We start from the raw sequence: 19,401 nt of genomic DNA on the forward strand, positions 1-19,401 counted from the left end.
TGTTTGAAGGTGGGGGAATCCACGGTTTTTGAATTTGATATCATCGTAGTCACCTCCATTGCAAAGATGAGTTCAACGAAGGAAACGATACGGCCTCAAATGGATTTGTTGTTGATTGAGCTCTTCTCTTGGGTGGTAAAAAGGATTTATGTAGCTTGGCACAAGTAGTTGGGAATTAGGGTTTTGCCAAGTTCTGTAGAAGTGTATCGGCTATGCCATGATGTGTTCAAAGATTTTTGTTGGCAGCCCCAACCCCTTTGGGTAATTGCCCTGTTACCTGCTTACGTTAATTAGCTGGATATGTTATAGATGTCGCCACAAATTGCATTCGTAGAATGTAACCAGTGAATGGTTCTTGTAGTTATTATCGGAGATCAAATATACTGGGACTTAATATTAAATAGGCATCACAGAAGAAAGTCCTGGTTCAGTAATTTGCCGTTAAAAGGTTCAGTACCTAGCTTATAAAGATATCCATTGGCGCCTATAAGTTGGAAAATGGCATTCAGAAAACTTTGATTAGGTTGGGTTTCGGAAAATCTGAGTTTCCCTCCTCGCTAATTTAGCTGGGTTTGCATGTTCATGCTCTTGTCAAATTAGTTGTCATCGTGAGGGCATCGAACGTTGGAGATATTTTTGGAGTTTTGGTATTCTTGGAACGGTTTGCGAATTTTGTCATCAAATATCGTAAGTGTACGTGACAACCACATGAAGAGCAAATACCAGGGTCGTAGTCCACAACCATGGAATGTTTATAGGATGAAGAGAAACAAAAAGAAAGACGGGGGAACCGGAATTACTTTAGAATTAACGCAACGGTAACATGCAAAATAAGCCTATTTTTGATAATGTACTGAGTGCCTAGGAGAGGGAAACCAATAAAATAAAGTCATTTTACAGAGAAGAGAGACGGCAAAGAGCACCATTCGTGACAGTTTGCATTTATATGTAAAAATGAGATAAATAGGGCGGTTACATGGTAAGTTCACCACTGTCTGAAATGACAACCTCGCTCTTGGGCACGCCATTCTGTCTTCCTTCCCCTTCAATCTTGTAGACAATATCCATTCCAGAGAGCACTTTGCCAAATACAACATGGCGCCCATCCAACCTTTAAAGGAAACCAAAAGCAGTCGCCAGTAAGAGAAACTGGGTACGCAGAGATTTATAGCATATTTTACAGATCCCATGCAAAGTTTCAGACGACTATATATATACTACTACATTTATCTAGCTGCAAATGGCCGAAAGGCGGAGGCAATAGACAATAGGTGACTAATAGATATGCCTCTACTACCCCTTGTTATGTAACAGATCATATGGCGGGTCCTAAATTGGGAGGATTCATTCCTACTCAAAATTCCCGGCTGCAACAAGTACTGTTTTTTTCTTTTTAATTTGGGGGAGGGGAGTTTTGAACTCCAAGGCTATGGGTTATGCCAACCAGGCCTCAAGCCTTTAGTGACTAACAATTTTACTGATTAACAACATTCTTGAAAAAATTAAAATTGCTATTCTACAAAGTATTTTACACATGCTCTCAAAAAGGACCATTACCAGCTAGTTTTGACAGTGGTAATGAAGAATTGAGATCCGTTGGTATCAGGTCCAGCATTTGCCATTGACAGATTTCCTGTCAAGTGAAAAAAGAATATTCTCTTTGCAACTTACATTTTTCAGTATACTTAGGAACCAATTACAAGATATTTTATCGGGAACAAAACAAATCGACATCAAGGAATTTAGCTTGCCTGGCCCGGTGTGCTTTAGTTTAAAGTTCTCATCAGCAAAATTCTCGCCATAGATCGACTCCCCACCTCTCCCATCACCACGAGTAAAATCACCTCCCTGTATCATAAAGCTCGGAATGATTCTATGGAATGTGCTCCCTTTGTAATGAAGAGGCTTCCCACTTTTTCCAATTCCTTTCTCCCCTGAAATGAGAGGGATCCTTAAACTTGAATGAATTATATAAGCCTATTGGCAGTGGAAGTAACTCCTATAGGATCATAAAAAGGCATGGTAAAATATAAGAAGCGGCCTTCATATGATAAGAGTTATAAGAAGGGAGCAAAAGTTACTTGGCTACCAGTGCAAAGGGCTCGAAAGTTGTCTGTGAAGGAAAAAAGTAAAAGTTAGTAACTTCCTATAATGGTGAAAGATCTCAATTGAAACATGCACAAGGCAGCAGCTTCCATTGTCCTTGGGTACCATACCTACAGTCTTAGGAACTGTATTACCAAAGAGGCCAATGACTATGCGACCTGAAAGAAAAATAAAAATAAAATACTTTATATTATACTAAAAGAACAACCTTGCAGTATGTGGAAGAATGTTCAGACTAAATTCATGCAGCCAATCAACACTATGCTCCTTCACAAATCCCATGGTAACAACATTTGAAATGGCATTTCGGATCAAGTCCATTTTGTTTTATATAAAACTTCTGAGTCCCCTCACCTTCAAAGGTCATGAAAAACACTGCCCCTATTCTTCTAACAGATCAAAAGACTTTGTGACACCAAGAAAAAAAAATGGATTTCACATACAGATAGAATGTCAATGAAAGTAAAGTAAAGAAATAATTCTTTAAAAAAATTAATGATAATGCTAAAAAAAAACCTGAGTTTAACCAGTTGCTGCCATCTTGAGATGCTTACCATTTAACTCATGCTTACTATTTGTTTTTAGAACTCCTCTTAACTCATCTCATCTAATCATTACAATTTTTTCAAATTCTCACACAAAATAAATAAACAATTTAACCTTTTCAAATCTCAAAACAAAATTAATATTAAAAAAATAATATTTTAATAATATTTTATTCAACTTTTAACTTTAATCTCAACTCATCTCATCTCATCACATCTGCGAAAACAAACGAGGCTAATTTCAAAATTCTAGTTATCACGTGAAAAATCATGGTGAACATGTAAACATTTCGTCAAACACTTAGAACACAAAACTAACCTGGCCAATGCATATATGCCTAAATGAATTCCCCAACCACAAAAAAAAGCAAAGCTGCAATACTGTGTAGAACTAATAACAAAGCACATTCATTCATAAAAGCAATAATAGTAATAATAATAACAACAAGAACATCCACATGGTCAAACACCCCCGCCGTCCCGAGCTACCAGGTCCATACCCATATGTTTTCCGCCAATTTCAATATCAAAGAAAACTTTATTGGTAACTTCTTCCAGCTCCTCCAACTTCTTCTCCTGTTATACAGCATTCACCACTTACTCGAGTTAATAGTCATCTAAAGGCACCCAAAAAGAAGAAAAAAAAATTTAAGAAATAATTCGTAAGCCTCCGTTTACATGAACCAAAAAGTAGTTTCCAACCTCCTGGCGCTGACTTCTGGTAACAATTTGCTCAGATGAGGCTCCGGTATCGCTTAATCTATTCTGAAATTGACACCAAAACAAAAATTTATAAGAAAAACTACTTGTGCATATTTTCTGAATCTCCCGGGGGGTGGGTAATACCCGGAACAGCTAGTCATGATTCTATGCAATTTATAGCATCAGATGCGCAGACAATCTGCATGGAATTAGCCACTTCAATGGGATCCTTTTATTCTGGTTGATCTCCATGAACATTTAATAGCAGGGCGGAAGTACCTGAATGATAGCTAGGGTTCCGAACAAAATCAGGACCCACAAAAGAGCTAGTGTCACCAACTTTGTTGTGGTGGCCATGCCTTCAGGCTTTTCAGCTCCGAGGATGTTTGAGTTTAGACGCTGCGATATTGGATCGGTTTTTGGGCTTTTATTCAAGCATTTTGATAATTTGACTGTAAAATAATTATGGTGCGTGGATGTAGTTATAGTCAGCTGATATACGAGCTTGAAGAACCAACTAGTATTTTTGTTTTTAATTTTATTTAGTGAGAAATTATTCAGGTTGACCACTTTTTTTTTATCCGAAAATAACTAATCGAGCATGAGAAATTTGGTATGAATAACGGAATTGTTTATTTATGTTATGTGACCAACGTTTTATGATTTTAGTTATAATTGCTATAAAATGTTTCATGGACGAGTTACGCTATTTATATGTTTGAACTGTAACATATTATAGTTCGATTTGATAATAAAATATATATTTTTTTTATGAAATTTTTAATATTTATAAAATAATATTAATATTTTGAATATTTTTTTATATGCTGATGTGTGTTTAGTGTGCAATGTCAACAAATTATTCATAAATTTATTTTTCATAAGGTGAAATGTTGACTTAATGAAAATAATTACCGGGAAATGAATGAAAACAGTGTTAATATCTTAGTTTAAAACCTGAAGAAGTTTGAGGTAATCCACGACTATTTTTGCCAAGTATCTCTTTTATATAAGAATCTATAGCGAGACAACCGTTGCTGTCGGTCACGTCCAACGATCCAGCTTCAAACACTCCCGAGTTATAGGCAACCTCGTAAGTCACAACTTTCACCCTCTCTCTCTCTCTCTCTCTCTCTCTCTCCCCCCATTCACCTTGTAGAATTCTCCAAACGCATTGAAAAGCCAATAACAGAGTGGGAGAGCGAGTTTTTGCGTGTTTCAATGGCGAGTTACAAGTACAAGATGTTGGGGTTCAGTAGGAAGTTCAAAATGAACGAGGTGGGCCCACCGGCCGACGTGAAGAAAGCGTTCTCGAAGTTCGCCGAGGGTGGCGACCACATGTCCGCCGACCAGCTCCGTCGCTTTCTAGTGGAGCACCAGGGCGACATGGACAGCACCGTGGCCGATGCGGACCGAATCATAGAGCAGGTTCTACATGAACGCCGCGATGCGAGCGAAGGCCTTTCCCTCTCCGATTTCTTTCATTTTCTGTTTCACAGTGATCTCAACGGCCCCATCAAATCTCAGGTCAACTCTCTCTCTCTCTCTCCCTGTTGCTTTGGTATTCCTCTGTTTGGTCAACGAGGAAATTCGGAAAATGAATTCAATCTAATAGTGTTTCTAGTTATTATTCTTAACATTAGGGTATCTAGGAAAAGAAAATTATTGCCTAATAAGGGTTCATTCGACGATCTCGCTTAGAGAGATTTTTTGTTTTTGTTCCCTTCTTTCAATCATAACGCAGCAGTTTGGTGTGGAATGAAATTGATATGGTAACAGTGAGACCTCTAGCACATATCTAAAACTATCTCACAGATTGTTCACCAGTTTTAGATATAATAACAATCGTACGTATGCATTGAAATGGATCACTTATTGTTAAGGGAAAGCTTGACAAAGAAACTTTGATAGGTCCTTTTTAGTTTTTATTAAAGCAGCCCTATTGTTGGTAAATGTCAAATAGACAGTTTATTTTCATCCGAAGGTTTGTTTATCAGAACATGAAAGACCCCCAAACAACTTCTGTTGCTGGTCTTGGACACTAATGTGTTGATAAGAATGTATCGTTGTCTTTGACACGTTATCATTTACTATCATTATTTGAAGAATTCAAAATAAGAACAAATGTAGGTTTGTTATTGACATATTATATGTGTGATTTCAGGTACACCATGATATGACTGCTCCATTGTCACATTATTTCATATACACAGGGCACAATTCCTATTTGACAGGGAATCAACTCAGCAGTGATTGTAGTGACGCACCAATCATAAAGGCATTGCAGAGGGGTGTGCGAGTAATTGAACTTGATATATGGCCAAATTCTACAAAAGATGACGTCCTTGTTCTTCATGGAAGGTATAAGTTAATTCTCAAATCTCTCATTTAGTGATGTGATTGTTCTTGTGTGTACATTTGTGGCTGTGCTATAAGATGTTTAAGTATCTACGGGGACCCAAGTCCCAATGGCAGAGGAATTTCTTACAAAACAGCATATGTTACTACACTGAGGATGATCATCATCATCATTATTTCTTATCTATCTATTTTAGCAACTCCCATATCTATCTTATTTTGTCGCACCACTTTCTGAATAACTGTAGGACCTTGACCACTCCTGTGAAGCTCCTCAAATGTTTGCAGTCCATTAAAGAGTACGCTTTTGTTAAATCTCAATACCCTGTCATTATAACTTTAGAAGACCACCTTACCCCTAACCTTCAGGCCAAAGTTGCGGAGGTTAGACCTCTCTCTCTTTGTCTCTCACTATTATTTAAATTCAAGGTGTTTTTTTTCATTGTGACCGCAATTCACTTTGCATGTAGATGCTCATTCAAATATTTGGAGAAATGCTGTATTATCCCCAGGCAGAATGCTTAGCTGAATTACCATCACCAGAATCATTAAAACATCGAATTGTTATTTCTACCAAACCGCCAAAAGAATACCTGGAATCTAAGGATAGCAAGGATAAGGAAAGTATCTTGACTGGTGAAAGGGCATCTGGAGGGGAAACACCAGGTTTTATGGCTGAGCAAGAAGTGAACGAGAGAGTGAGCTGGAACATGATGTATAAGTTTGCAGTTTGAATCTCAAAGCATGCTTATTTACATCAACTCTTTTGATGTATGGCAGAGTGACAGCGATCAAGATGATGAAGAAATTAGTGCGTGTGATCACAAATCAGGCCAACGAGGAGCACCAGAATACAAATGCTTGATTTCAATCCATTCTGGGAAACCAAAGGGTAGTTTAAAGAACGCATTAGAAGTTGTAGCTAACAAAGTTAGACGTCTTAGTTTGAGTGAACAAGCACTTGAGAAGGCTGCCACAAATCATGGCACTGATGTTGTAAGGTATCTATTTAACATACTTGACAGCAGATAGTTGCAATATAATTTAGCGTTCTTATTTTTTCTCTCGCTTGGACAACTCTTTCTGGTATCAGATTTCATGCTTTGTAGGTTCACACAGAAACATGTACTAAGAGTATACCCTAAAGGAACGCGTTTCACCTCCTCTAATTACAAGCCACATGTTGGGTGGATGCATGGGGCCCAGATGGTTGCGTTTAATATGCAGGTTAGGTTCAAATTTCATCATTCAAATGAATCTTGCTGCGCTGTATTCTACTAAGCTTCCAATTTTCTAATCAGTATTTTGTTTATCTGATAGCGTGGATGAATATGGGAGGGAATGCTTACAGTGTAAATTTGTAATAAGATTTTCCTTTACCACATTTCTTTCATGCCATATGAGGGCTCTTTATTTACTTCTCACTTGAGTTTGATGGCAAAGTTTTTCTTCTCTTCTGTTGTCAAGTCATTTGCCCATGTGAATGTGAATTGACATAAGATAACTGTCACACAAAAGAGGGACAATGGTAAACAAGAGAACAATAAAGGTATTTGATTAAAGGATAACCCTTTTGTAAAGAAGGCTTTGGAAGGTCAATTCTAAATCAAGAAATGATTAGTCAGCATGAAACTACAAGGTCTTCCAAGTAAACCATCATCGTGATCCCCACCAGAGAATTATCATTAACTTGTGAGCTTTCCTTTACCAGGGATATGGCAAATTGCTTTGGTCAATGCAAGGGATGTTCCGAACCAATGGAGAGTGTGGTTATGTGAAAAAACCTGATTTTCTGATGCAGAAGGGTCCACATGATGAGGTGTTCGATCCTAAAATAACCTTGCTAGTGAAGAAGACATTAGAGGTGTGAAGAATGTTTTAGCTTAGAACCAAATGTGGTTTGTCTAATGACCCTTTCTTATCATTTAAGTTGATTATCAGGTGAAAGTCTATATGGGAGATGGATGGCACTTGGATTTTAGCCAAACACACTTTGACTCATTTTCTCCTCCGGATTTCTATACAAAGGTATAGTTATATTGTACAGTAAATATACGTGTGACATGCATTTTTTTTTTTTTAGATTTAATCATCATAAAATTCATGACTTTAAATGCTGGTCAGCTCTATACATACATTTTTTCATGGGTGGAGTCTTGAAACATGTTGTACACGTACAAAATGATAGTTGTTTTTGGCAGGTTCGCATTGTTGGGGTGCCGGCTGATGTTACCAAGAAGAAAACGAGGATAATCGAGGATGATTGGGCTCCTTTTTGGGATGAAGAATTCAAATTCCCTTTGACAGTTCCTGAGCTCGCCCTGCTTCAGATTGAAGTACGCGAGTATGATAGGTCTGAGAAGGATGACTTTGGAGGGCAGACATGTTTGCCTGTCTCGGAACTAAGACCGGGGATTCATGCTGTCCCACTTTATGACAAAAAGGGAGAGAAACTAAAATCTGTGAAGCTTCTAATGCAGTTTCAGTTTGTTTAGGATTTCGGATGTCATTCATCCCGGACAGATGGTCTTGCTACGAGTCCATGTTACATTTTTACAGGGTTTCATTCTTGGATTAGAGACCTCCACCCATTGGGAATCAAGGCCTTTTTAAACAAGATGCTTTCTCTATTGTCGTACTAATTTAATTTATACATTAAAGAAATATTAAAAGAAGGTTGGGGCGGGAAAGAGAAGGCTCTGGCTAGCAACAAATAAGAAGTAGAGCGGGTCCGTAATAAATTCACCCACATAAATCACGTGGTCTTGAATCACACTCCAACAACTATACTTTTGGCATTTAACTATGTATGACGTGTGTTACTAAATTCACCCACCTAAAGTCTTCTGGAAAACTTTAATGCTCTTGTTTGGATTGAGAATTAACAGAAGCCAATTCCTTCCTTAAAGATTATAAAAAAATAGAAAATAAAAAAAAGTTTTCCGAATTGAACAATAATTGCTGTCGAGGTTATAATTTTTTTTTTTAAAAAAAAAAAAGATAGTACCTTAATTTTATTGATAATTCTCACTTACATAACAAAAAAATCGTGATTACGATAAAAAAAATTAGAGATTTACAGATATTTAAAAAAGACTAAAATTCAGCCTCAAAAATCATAAACATAAAACCAAAATTACAAGACTTCAAAAACAACAAAGACCAGAAAAAAATAAACCTATAAAAAATAAATTGCAAGAAAATATTAGCACAAACAGATAGTAAAATAATAATAAAAATAAAAGTAAATAAATTATACGTCACTAAGATATCCTCAAATAAAAAAGATAAAATTTATTCTTCCAACAAATACCTCTTAACTTACTGGACAGCTCTCCTGTTTCGCAAGAAAATCTGTCGAGGTTATACCTTATCTCAATTCTTAAAGTAAAGCAAAAGTAGCACTTGAATGCAACTTTCCACCTTGTTCGAGTGACAGAAGTGTCGCAACGTGTAGAACATGAACATTTGTTGTTTTCACGAAGCCCAATCCCAACAAGTCGACTGAGGTTCCGTTAAAGGAGTGAAGTGATTAGATATTTTATGAAGAATAGTAAAAAATAATAAATTATAAAAAAAATTGTTTTCTAAATTGTAAAATATTGCTGTCAGTGTTCGAGTGACTGACGTTTCACAACGCGCAGAATATGAACATTTGTTGTTTTCCTCCCCAACAGGTCGACTGTGAGACTTTTCAAAGCCTACTTTTTTTCGTTGATCCGACCAAAGCCTCCCGCGTGTATAAATGTTCCGCTTGGGTCCCACACCCATCATTTCCTTTCTTCCTGTAAATATTATAAACCGCCCTGATCATTGTCAAAACCATTTTCCTCATCTGATCAGGGAGTAAACCTGAGCTCTCTCTCTCTCTCTCGTCCACACTCCCTGTATCTAGAATTCCACTATCCCGATGTCGAAACAGACCAACAAACAGACCTACAAAATATGCTTCTGCTTCCGCCGGCGGTTCCCGCTAACCGCAACGGAAGCACCGGACGAGGTCAAAAGCCTGTTCGACCAGTACTCGGAGAATGGAGCAATGTCCGTTGACCATCTCCGGAGGTTCTTGATTGAGGTCCAGAAGGAAAGTGACCTTACCGTAGAGGACGCTCAGGCCATCATTGACTCTCTCGGCCACCTCCACGAGCTCCGGCACCTCAATATTTTTGCCCGAAAATGCATCACTATCGAGGCCTTCTTCAAGTACCTCTTCTCTGACACCAACCATCCTCTCCCGCCTGCTAGGGTAATGCTCATGCTCTTCATTTGTTGTTTTTCTAATATGTGTGTGTGTGTGTATAACTTAGACACTGTAATTTGTATTTGTTATATTTAAAGGCTCTGTTGGCTGTACGGAATTCTAATTCCACGTTTAGTCGTGAGTACAATATAAAAAGGAAAGAGAGGACAATGCTAACGAGTTTGATGGTTTCTGCTGACTGCTTTGTTTGTTTTTGGAAAGAAAGGAAGAAATGGACTTAGCTTAAGTTAAGTTTATTTCTTTGAATTTACCAATTTGGCACTAGTAGAATTTCTTCCCCTCAGAAATCTTTCCCCAGCAGTAATGGACATATAATAAATGACATAGGAGGGACACCGCCATCATGCTTGAAAAACGAAGAGCTTTGGTAATTTCGATCTTTTATAAGTTTCTTAACGAACCTTGATAATTTCGATTAATCCCTTATCGCTGAAATTTAATGCAATCTCCCTTTTTTTTTTTAGTTCAAGTGGCATGCTGTGACAGATGATTGTTTATTCTATTTAAAAATTCTGTATTTAGTTTTTATAAAATCGATGGTTTTACTTTTCTTTTTGTGCTTACAATTTGTTGTCTCACTTGTATATAACTAATAGTGAAGCAGATTAAGGACTCAATAATTAACTTGCTACTGTAAATTTTAAATAACAGCAATTTTTATGGTAACCATTTGTTATATTCTAGGTACACCATGATATGTCTGCGCCATTGTCTCATTATTTCATATATACGGGTCACAATTCATATCTGACCGGGAATCAACTCAGCAGTGCCTGCAGCGATGGCCCCATCAGAAATGCACTGCAGAGAGGAGTGCGGGTAATTGAATTGGATATATGGCCAAACTCCAAGAAAGATAATGTGGAGGTTCTTCATGGAAGGTTTGGATTTAGTGTCGAAATTGTTGTGAACTTTGTAATTTCTGCAACAGGCTTAGCATCTTTTTGACAATGACCATCTAGTAATTGCCACCCAAATAAGTTGAGTTTAGATGAATGAGAATTTAAAAGTAGATTCCTATACAAGATTGTGCTTCTATGCTACGATAATATGCTTTTTCTAAGAGTGTGTTCTCCTCCCTCTCTTTTGGATACACTTTCACAAGTATCTTTAAATTTAAAAATAAAAGTTGTAGTGTATATTGCCTCAGATTGGGCTGGTTGTTGAAAAGATGATTTATGTAGCCAACTCCGCTTTGTTGGGATTAACCCTTGTTTGAGTTGAGTTGAACCAAGTTGATTATATGCTACTTAGTGTAAACCTAGTTAAGAGATAGGTTTCGCCTACAGGACACTGACTACTCCAGTGGAACTCATAAAATGTTTGAAGTCTATAAAGGAGCATGCCTTCACTGCATCTGAATATCCAGTTGTGATAACTCTAGAAGACCACCTTACTCCAGATCTTCAGGCTAAAGTGGCTGAAGTAAGTATTTAATTTTATGTTGGTAATTCAGCGCCCTTGTTCTAATAATTTACAATCTTTTCACCAATTTCTAGATGGCCACTCAAACTTTTGGAGACATACTCTTTTGCCCTGGCTCAGAATCCTTGAAGGAGTTCCCATCCCCAGAATCGTTGAAGAAAAGGATTATCATTTCAACCAAACCACCTAAGGAATACCTCGAGGCCAAAGAAATCAAAGAAAAAGAAAGTGATTCACAGAAAGGGAAAGCTTTAGGCGATGAACAGGCTTGGGGGAGAGAAGTCTCTAACCTAAAAGGCATACCTGTGGCAAATGACAAGGTGTGAAGCATAATTTCCTAGTTCGCTGATTTATTCAAGGTACAGAATTCTTATTTTTCATTTGCTGACATAACATCTTCTAGCAGAATGATTTGGATGAAGATGATAATAATGAAGGGGAAGATCTTGATGATGCAGATCCTAAGTCAAACCAACATGCAGCACCTGAATATAAACGTTTAATTACCATTCATGCTGGTAAGCCAAAAGGTGGATTACAGGATAGTTTCAAGGTGGATCCTGAGAAAGTGAGACGACTTAGCTTAAGTGAGCAACAGCTTGAGAAGGCTGTACAGATTCATGGAAAAGAAATTGTCAGGTATTACACGATTTCCTTTTGTATTTTTTTTAATTTAGGTGTTGCAATAGATTTAATTCGTGCCTGTGGTGTGTTTCATTGTGTGTTACTAGAATGCCACCATTTTAGTATTCAAGCAAAAAGCCTCATTCAGCTGGTTTTCTTAAGTTTTGTTCTGTACTGCTTGGTGCAGAGAAGCTCAAAGCTATATGATATTCCGTATTGACAGACCTTGAGAAATAGTTAAATGACGTTTTAGCTTGACAAAAAAGCCCTCATCTCTTCATCAGATAGATCTTCACCCATGAAATTTTGACGTTCCCCTCAAATCTTCTCAACTTGGCCATTGAACTTCTAGTTTTTCTTTGATACGTTTATTTCCTGATTTTCCCTTACTGTAAATCTATCTAATTGCAAATTCACCAACATTTATTTTATGGGCACTTACAATTATTTTACCAATCAAAAGAAAAGTAATCCTTACTTGTTCCTTTTACTCTCTTCAAAGTGTTCTACCACGCTTGTGGAATGCCAAGTTGCATGAGAAACAGAATTATTTTGGGAGAATTATAGCGATTTGCTTGCCATTTAAGAAAGAAGATTGCTGATTTACCCATGTGGAGCACACTTTATGTTCTCTATGCCAACAACAGGAAGAAATGAGCTACTTCTTGTTCCAATTCACAAGAATTGCATGGCTGGAGAATAATTGGGGTTTCAGATTGGAACAATCCAAGCAAGACTCAGGCTTCTAGGTCCTCTTAACCCACAAAGACCAAACCAGTATTACGAGGTTCCTATGTTGTTGCAAAAGCTCTTGCTTGAATCCAAACCACAAACCCAAGGAATAATAAGATGACAAAGCCACCCAATTTGCATTGTTGGATCCCTCTGCTTGCAAATTGCATCAAGTTAAGTATTGAGATATCAATTACATAAGGATACGGTTGCTTGGTGTCATTGCTAGAGATCATCAAGCTAAAACACTGCTTACTTGGACTAGAATAATCGATTCTTAGCAGAGGCCCTAGCTGGGAGATAGGCTCTAGAACTAGCGCAACATGGGTGCTGGAGTAATGTTCTAGTGGAAGGCGATGCAGCACTTGTAATGGAGCCCATTCTGAAAAAGGAGTTGCTGGCTAATGGGAGTATTGAGATTACAGTTTAACATGTTTGGTGGATTATGGGTACTTCTGTGTATTTTTATATGTCTAGCATCAGAATTCCAATTCTGCAGCAGATGAGCTATGTCAATGTGCAGTATTGGTTTGGTTTTCTGGTATTTTTAAGCCAGACCAATTCTCTGTGTCCCTTGATACGGCTCTCTTTGTTCCTTGGCAGTGCTTGATGCAGTAGATGTGATAAATGAGCCGAGATGAAGAACCAAATATTAGAGATCCTTCAATAAGTTGAGTCAATTTGGTGGCTAGAATTTTTTTTTTTTTGTATGACATAGTTTAAAGTGCTGATAGTCATGGTTAGGAAGGGCATCTTTTGGTGGAATGGCAATTATCTGGTTGAATGAAATTATTGCCTTAGATAGGAGGTCTCAGGCTTGATACTCAATGGTGGCTCTTATTTTTTTACCCTGCCGTAGCCATCATGTGATGTAGTGTTTTCTGTCTCCTGCAACTATCATATAGGTTATTTACAGTAACACATCAACAAGCTTTCATATGTAATAATATAAATTTCTATCTGCTTAGAAAAAAATAATAATATAAATTTCTATCTTAATTGTTAAACAATTGAGTCTTCCCATGTTCTGATGATAGACTTGCTGTAGGTTTACCCAGCGAAATATTCTGAGGGTTTATCCAAAGGGTATACGCATTGACTCATCAAATTACAACCCACTGATTGGGTGGTCGCATGGAGCTCAAATGGTTGCATTTAATATGCAGGTTTGTTTGTTCTTTGTTCTTTATCTTTTGTCAGTTGGGAATATCTTGCTGTAACTATTCCCTTTATTGTTAGATCAAATTGCCTTTCCTTTTCCATTTTTTTTTTTTTGGGGGGGGGGGGAGTATCATTGAAGGAAGGTGTGATATTTAGCTTCTAACATTCTAGCGTGTCACAAACAAAATTCTAATAAAATAAAATAAAAAACATTCTGCCGTATCACTGGTACACCTTATGTTCTGAAGTTATGAGTAATAATTAATTAATTAGGTATTTGTATATGAAACTTTTTAGCAGTGTTTGCCTTTTAAATGGAGCTATTAGATAAGAAATCCGCACATGTATGTCTATGAGTGTGCATTTTATTTCTTGATAGGAAAGATTGGATTTGGGATTGGGTACTATGGTGAGTGTATGTGTGAGACTCTCTGAGCGGTGAATTAAATTTGGTCCTACTATTGATCCCTGCCTGTGAAAGATGTTCCCTCAAAGAGTTCTACATCTGCTAATTTCCATATGACAGGGACATGGAAGATCACTGTGGTTGATGCATGGAATGTTCAGAGCAAATGGTGGGTGTGGTTATATTAAAAAACCAGATTTCCTGTTGAATACTGGTCCACATAATGAGGTCTTTGATCCTAATGTTATATTGCCGGTGAAAAAGACTCTGAAGGTTAGGCTTCTGTCTTGATTTAGTTTCCTTGATCCTTTTGTGGAAGTGCTTGCTATAGTATATATGTATTATGTTCACATCTTGTCCAAGGGTTATAATTCTCTTGTTATTCAACAGGTGACTGTCTATATGGGGGAAGGATGGTATCATGATTTCACTCACACGCACTTCGATGCGTTTTCCCCACCAGATTTCTATGTGAGGGTAAGATGATTGAACAAAAATGTTATCATTCATACAGCTGCATTCTATTCTAGTTTGGCTTGTGGTGTAACCGCCTTCCTTATCTGCTACGATTCTGATAAATATCTTGAGTTACTTTAGTTTTACCTTAACGGTGGGTGTCTTGCCTTTTATTAACAAGTATAACCATGTAATATTGGTTGATCTTTTTGTTGCACCCACCCATTCCCCTATTCTCCCTGGTGCCCTTCAGCAACTCGTTATCTTTTTGAAATTCTTCCTTATTTGAGAAACGATCAATATGCATGCAGGTTGGAATTGCTGGGGTGTCTGCTGATACTATAATGAAGAAAACAAAGACATTAGAGGATAATTGGGTGCCTGATTGGAATGAAAAATTTGAGTTTCCACTGACTGTCCCAGAACTGGCTTTGCTTAGAATTGAAGTTCACGAGTATGACATGTCTGAAAAGGATGATTTCGGAGGCCAAACATGTCTACCTGTGTCCGAACTGAGAAGTGGGATTCGAGCTGTTCCACTTCATAGCATTGAGGGAGAGAAATACAAATCTGTAAAGCTTCTTATGCGCTTTGAATTTGTGTGATGCATTGGTGGTCCCAATCTATGGGCGGGTTGAAAGAAGGGTAAAATAATGTACAGCTTTTAACTGTTCTCGTCCCTTTTTTTAGGCAGTTTTATTGAGAAGATGTATATGGTTGTACTTGTTATACTTGACGCCTGTTTTGTGGTATTTATACATGTAAAACCTTCCTTTCTGTTCAGGGTTATGGTGTGCAAAACTGTAATGTATTTTCGTGAGTTATAGATTTCCATGTGTATATATACATATATATATATATTGTTTTTATTTTTTTATTTTTTATAATTAGGTTCTTTCTAATTTAATACATTTTAGATCTTACTATCATATTTATTGTTTTTTTTTTTAAGTCTTATTTTCTCGAGCCACCAATTCCCACCACTTTCCTCTTCCATGGAAATCTTTCCATATATATATATTGGATACTCTCGTTCACCTCTGTCTGCCTCTGCAAACTGGGTCTTGAAGGATGGACTTGGGCGGATAAGTAGGTGCATCTACACGGCTATCTCAACGTCTGTTATCTTCACTTTGAGCATTGGAGTGGAGTTGTTGATTCCTGCATTTCCTGATCAATACTTCTTGACATCTGTTGCTATCATTGCCAAACAAATAAGCCTTTTTTAGCCACAAATACAGCTGTTCATCGAAGCTTTGCAATAGGAGATAGCCTTGGTGAAGTTTCCGCAAAGGCACGGATTCAAACAGTATGCTTTGATGACGGTTAATGCCATAAATAGCACAATAGACAGGAAAGGAAGAAAGAGTCATTCCCGACTCACGTTGGTGATTTGGGTTTTGATACAGTACTCTTTGCGTTTATTTATGAAATAAATAATAAATAAGTAAATAAAAATAAATAAAAGAGAGATAAGATTTTATGTGGTTCGGCATAAAAGTCTACGTCTACGGGTTGTTAGGGGTACAATCTACTATATCAAGTGATGATTTTATAATGTCTCGTAACTTCACATATTGCTCAATACAATAAGAGAATTTAGTCTCAGGAGAATCCCTCTAGAGAATTGGTGGAGAGTGCATGGATTGAGTTCGTCAGATTTGTAGGGGAGCTGCTCCTTATATAAAGTTATTTCTTTGGAGTGATAGAGTCTAATTTGACTTGTGATATCTTTTCCGTTTAGGAGTCTGAGCCAACTTATTTGTCTTATCTATTTCCTACCTTATCTCTAGACTTTATCTTTTCTCTTAGTGATAGATTTTTAGAGGATTTGACCTAGTCAATTTAATTCCTAACGATGACCTTGGCTTATTGCTTGCTGCACTTCTTAATATGTTGTCAAAGCTTTGCAATATGTTATTGGGTGCTTAACCGCATGCTCGAGTAAAGAAATGATACGAGAATTTTGTGAATAATAATAAATTAGTTTATAAATAGTAGTAAAATAGTTTGAACTAAGTCGTTTTATTGAATTTTTAAAAATGAGAGATAAAATTAAAATATTAATACAACGAATTTGATTCAAATTAAAATGCAAGAGACATCATGCAACTTGGAAAATTGTGTGCCAGTATATTTTTCGCTTTCACGTACAATTGACATTAATGTTAATGTGATATACTTAATGATCATATACATATATAAAAGGACTAATTAATATATCAAACAATAAATTAAAAGGTCAAAACTTTATTTAAAAACAATATAAAAACCAACTTGATTTAAAAACAAACGAGACAAATAAATTAACATATATAAGTCTACAGCTAGCCGAGTTCGGAACGAATCCTAGTCCTTTCCGGAGATCTATTAATTGTGATTTTGTTGGCATTAATCAACTGGTTAACTTATAAAAGTGAAGTCTTTTTCTTCAGATAGGAAAGAAAAAGATTGTTGAATCAGGTCAGTGATCATCGCCAAATATAATTAATTATTTATATATTCTCAGGTATTACTTCCATATACGGAAGAAAAATTCTATTCTTAAGCCTCATACACCACACACCATTCTTTTTATAATTTTTATAATTTTATTCTCTTATCAAATGTGTAGTATATGAATTATGAATAGAATAATTCAATTATTTTAAGAATAATAAAACTAAAAGAAATTTAAAAAAAAATAAAAAAAAATTATGGTGTGTGATGTATGGGCTTATGAATAGCAATGCTCTATACGGAATTGGTTCCACAGCCCGGCCTATATTACTCTATATATATATATATATATATATATATCCGCATCCATAATTTCCCAGGGCACCATTCCATATTTACCAAGTAGAGAGTTCGAGGGAAAGAACGGCAACACAGAACACGATCTACGGCCGCATAGACAAAACCACGGCTCGTGATCTCCTTGTTGCCACTGCTGATCTCCGGCGATCTCCAGCTTGTTGCCACTTCGAACTCCTTTGCTTTTGATCATTTCAATGGAATCCCAGCCTGATGATCTTCCACCAGATATGATCTTCGAAATTTTAACCCGACTATCTCTGGAAGATATTGGGAGATGCAGGCTTGTTTCGAAGGCTTGGAACCTGACTACGTACGAGTCAATTTTCATGCAACAGAACTGTCAAAGAGCAAAAACAATATCCGGGTGTTTCATAGAAAGCTGGTACAAGTACTGCGAGCCGTCTCCTGAGTTCGTCTCCATCAACAACGTCTCGGATTGCGACCCTAAACTTTCTCTAAGATTCTTGCCCCCTCCTGTCAAAATCGAAGCCGCCACTAAACAAGGTATTCTGTTATGCATGAATGATTATCGAACAAGAAGACTGAGAATACCCGAGTATTATGTGTGCAAGCCCAGCACCAAAGAATGGCACCAGATACCGAATCCTAAAACTCGGTATTTTACTGAAAAGATGGCGATGTTGGTTCTAAGATCAAAGCCATTACGCTACAAGATAGTTCGATTTTCACAACCAAAGTCTCCGTTCACCAGGTATAAGTCTATATGGTATAAGTGTTATCGGTGTGAGATTTTCGATTCAGAAACATGGGCGTGGAAAAGACTGAAAGATGTGTTGTTGCCTGATGGCAAGTTCATTGGATTCGAGCCTGTTGTGTCTGCATGTGGTGTGCTTTACTCGCTTATGCCTGACAACGAAATCTTCGCTTTTCATGAAGATACAGAGAGTTGGACAACCTTCGAACTGCCTTTCCCTCTGTGCAAGAAAGATTATTTCAAGCACATGAAGCTTGTGGAATACAGAGGCCGACTTGGGATGCTTTGCATGGGAGAGAACTTTATAATGCAACTCTGGGTAATGGAAGGCCATGACATGAAAATATGGAGTAAGAGAGAAACAATAAGCATTGAAGCCCTTCGAGACGTGGAAACCCATACTACTCCTGCTGCCATGCTCAGTACTGGTGTTGCGCTAATGCGGGGATATTCCGCCGTAGTTTTTTATGATGTTAAAAGTGGCAGGCCGTCCATTAATGTCTGCAAGGTGGGGAAGTTTTTCGATGCAATTTTTCCCTTCCAATCTGATTTAGAGCCGGTTCATTTGAAGAAGAAATCCTTTACAAGGGGTGTGGGCTCAGCTGGGGGCATGAGATTTCCCTTCCTATTATTCGTAGTTGTTCTTGCTTGGGTTTTCTTGTTTATTTGCAGTTATTTGGCATATTACTCTTAGAACCTACCTAGTACGTACGCAGTAGTTCTTTGATACAATTAATTAGTATGTGATATTTCTTATATATGGTTTGAGGAATTTTAATTTGTAACTAAATATGTACGCACAGTAGAAACATTAATTTTTGTATAAATCTATAAAATGACGTGGATTCATAGAATTTATTAGTTTTATTTTATAATTTAACGAATCACATCAATCTATATATATTAAATTTATTTTTATGTAATCTTTTTTGTTTTATAATTATTTCGATTATAATTTTGAATCTGATCAGTTGATCTACCCATTGATTTGTACAAGAAAGTTGTTTTTTTTTTAATGAAAAGAAATATATGATCTGTTTGATTAGGGCCCGTTTGTTTTCAGAGATGAGATGAGATGAGATGAGATGAGTTGAGATTAAAGTTAAAAAGT

At 37.0% G+C, this 19,401-nt stretch overlaps 4 protein-coding genes across 6 annotated transcripts; 3 read left to right on the forward strand and 1 right to left on the reverse strand.

The window, feature by feature from the left end:
- Nucleotides 1-796: 796 nt before the first annotated feature.
- On the reverse strand, nucleotides 797-3,858 carry LOC108991837 (peptidyl-prolyl cis-trans isomerase CYP20-1-like). Of its 2 annotated transcripts, none has more exons than XM_018966232.2 (8): nucleotides 3,633-3,858; nucleotides 3,354-3,416; nucleotides 3,152-3,227; nucleotides 2,217-2,264; nucleotides 2,090-2,113; nucleotides 1,752-1,934; nucleotides 1,558-1,633; nucleotides 797-1,111 (listed from the first exon to the last, which is right to left on the reverse strand). In XM_018966232.2, exons 1-8 carry the CDS (start codon nucleotides 3,708-3,710, stop codon nucleotides 973-975), a joined length of 687 nt encoding a protein of 228 aa, XP_018821777.1. In that variant the 5' UTR covers nucleotides 3,711-3,858; the 3' UTR covers nucleotides 797-972. The 2 variants fall into 2 exon arrangements, with proteins under 2 accessions (XP_018821777.1, XP_018821776.1); XM_018966231.2 differs by having other exon boundaries at nucleotides 3,330-3,416; nucleotides 3,633-3,817.
- A 542-nt stretch (nucleotides 3,859-4,400) lies between these two features.
- LOC108991835 (phosphoinositide phospholipase C 6-like) lies at nucleotides 4,401-8,396 on the forward strand. Of its 2 annotated transcripts, none has more exons than XM_018966228.2 (9): nucleotides 4,401-4,880; nucleotides 5,518-5,714; nucleotides 5,960-6,095; nucleotides 6,182-6,409; nucleotides 6,492-6,712; nucleotides 6,821-6,938; nucleotides 7,423-7,575; nucleotides 7,653-7,739; nucleotides 7,913-8,396. In XM_018966228.2, exons 1-9 carry the CDS (start codon nucleotides 4,575-4,577, stop codon nucleotides 8,204-8,206), a joined length of 1,740 nt encoding a protein of 579 aa, XP_018821773.1. In that variant the 5' UTR covers nucleotides 4,401-4,574; the 3' UTR covers nucleotides 8,207-8,396. The 2 variants fall into 2 exon arrangements, with proteins under 2 accessions (XP_018821773.1, XP_018821774.1); XM_018966229.2 differs by having other exon boundaries at nucleotides 6,182-6,397; nucleotides 6,441-6,712; nucleotides 7,913-8,394.
- A 1,132-nt stretch (nucleotides 8,397-9,528) lies between these two features.
- Nucleotides 9,529-15,604, forward strand: LOC108991834 (phosphoinositide phospholipase C 2-like). Its single transcript, XM_018966226.2, has 9 exons — nucleotides 9,529-9,957; nucleotides 10,657-10,853; nucleotides 11,262-11,397; nucleotides 11,472-11,717; nucleotides 11,804-12,036; nucleotides 13,802-13,919; nucleotides 14,441-14,593; nucleotides 14,711-14,797; nucleotides 15,088-15,604. Exons 1-9 carry the CDS (start codon nucleotides 9,622-9,624, stop codon nucleotides 15,379-15,381), a joined length of 1,800 nt encoding a protein of 599 aa, XP_018821771.1. The 5' UTR covers nucleotides 9,529-9,621; the 3' UTR covers nucleotides 15,382-15,604.
- Nucleotides 15,605-17,769: 2,165 nt separating this feature from the next.
- LOC108991793 (F-box protein At5g49610-like) lies at nucleotides 17,770-18,984 on the forward strand. Its single transcript, XM_018966174.1, has one exon. It carries the CDS (start codon nucleotides 17,770-17,772, stop codon nucleotides 18,982-18,984), a length of 1,215 nt encoding a protein of 404 aa, XP_018821719.1.
- Nucleotides 18,985-19,401: the final 417 nt, after the last annotated feature.

Source organism: Juglans regia, chromosome 7 (genome assembly GCF_001411555.2).
Source record: "Juglans regia cultivar Chandler chromosome 7, Walnut 2.0, whole genome shotgun sequence".
In the NCBI taxonomy this organism is placed as follows: Eukaryota; Viridiplantae; Streptophyta; class Magnoliopsida; order Fagales; family Juglandaceae; genus Juglans; species Juglans regia.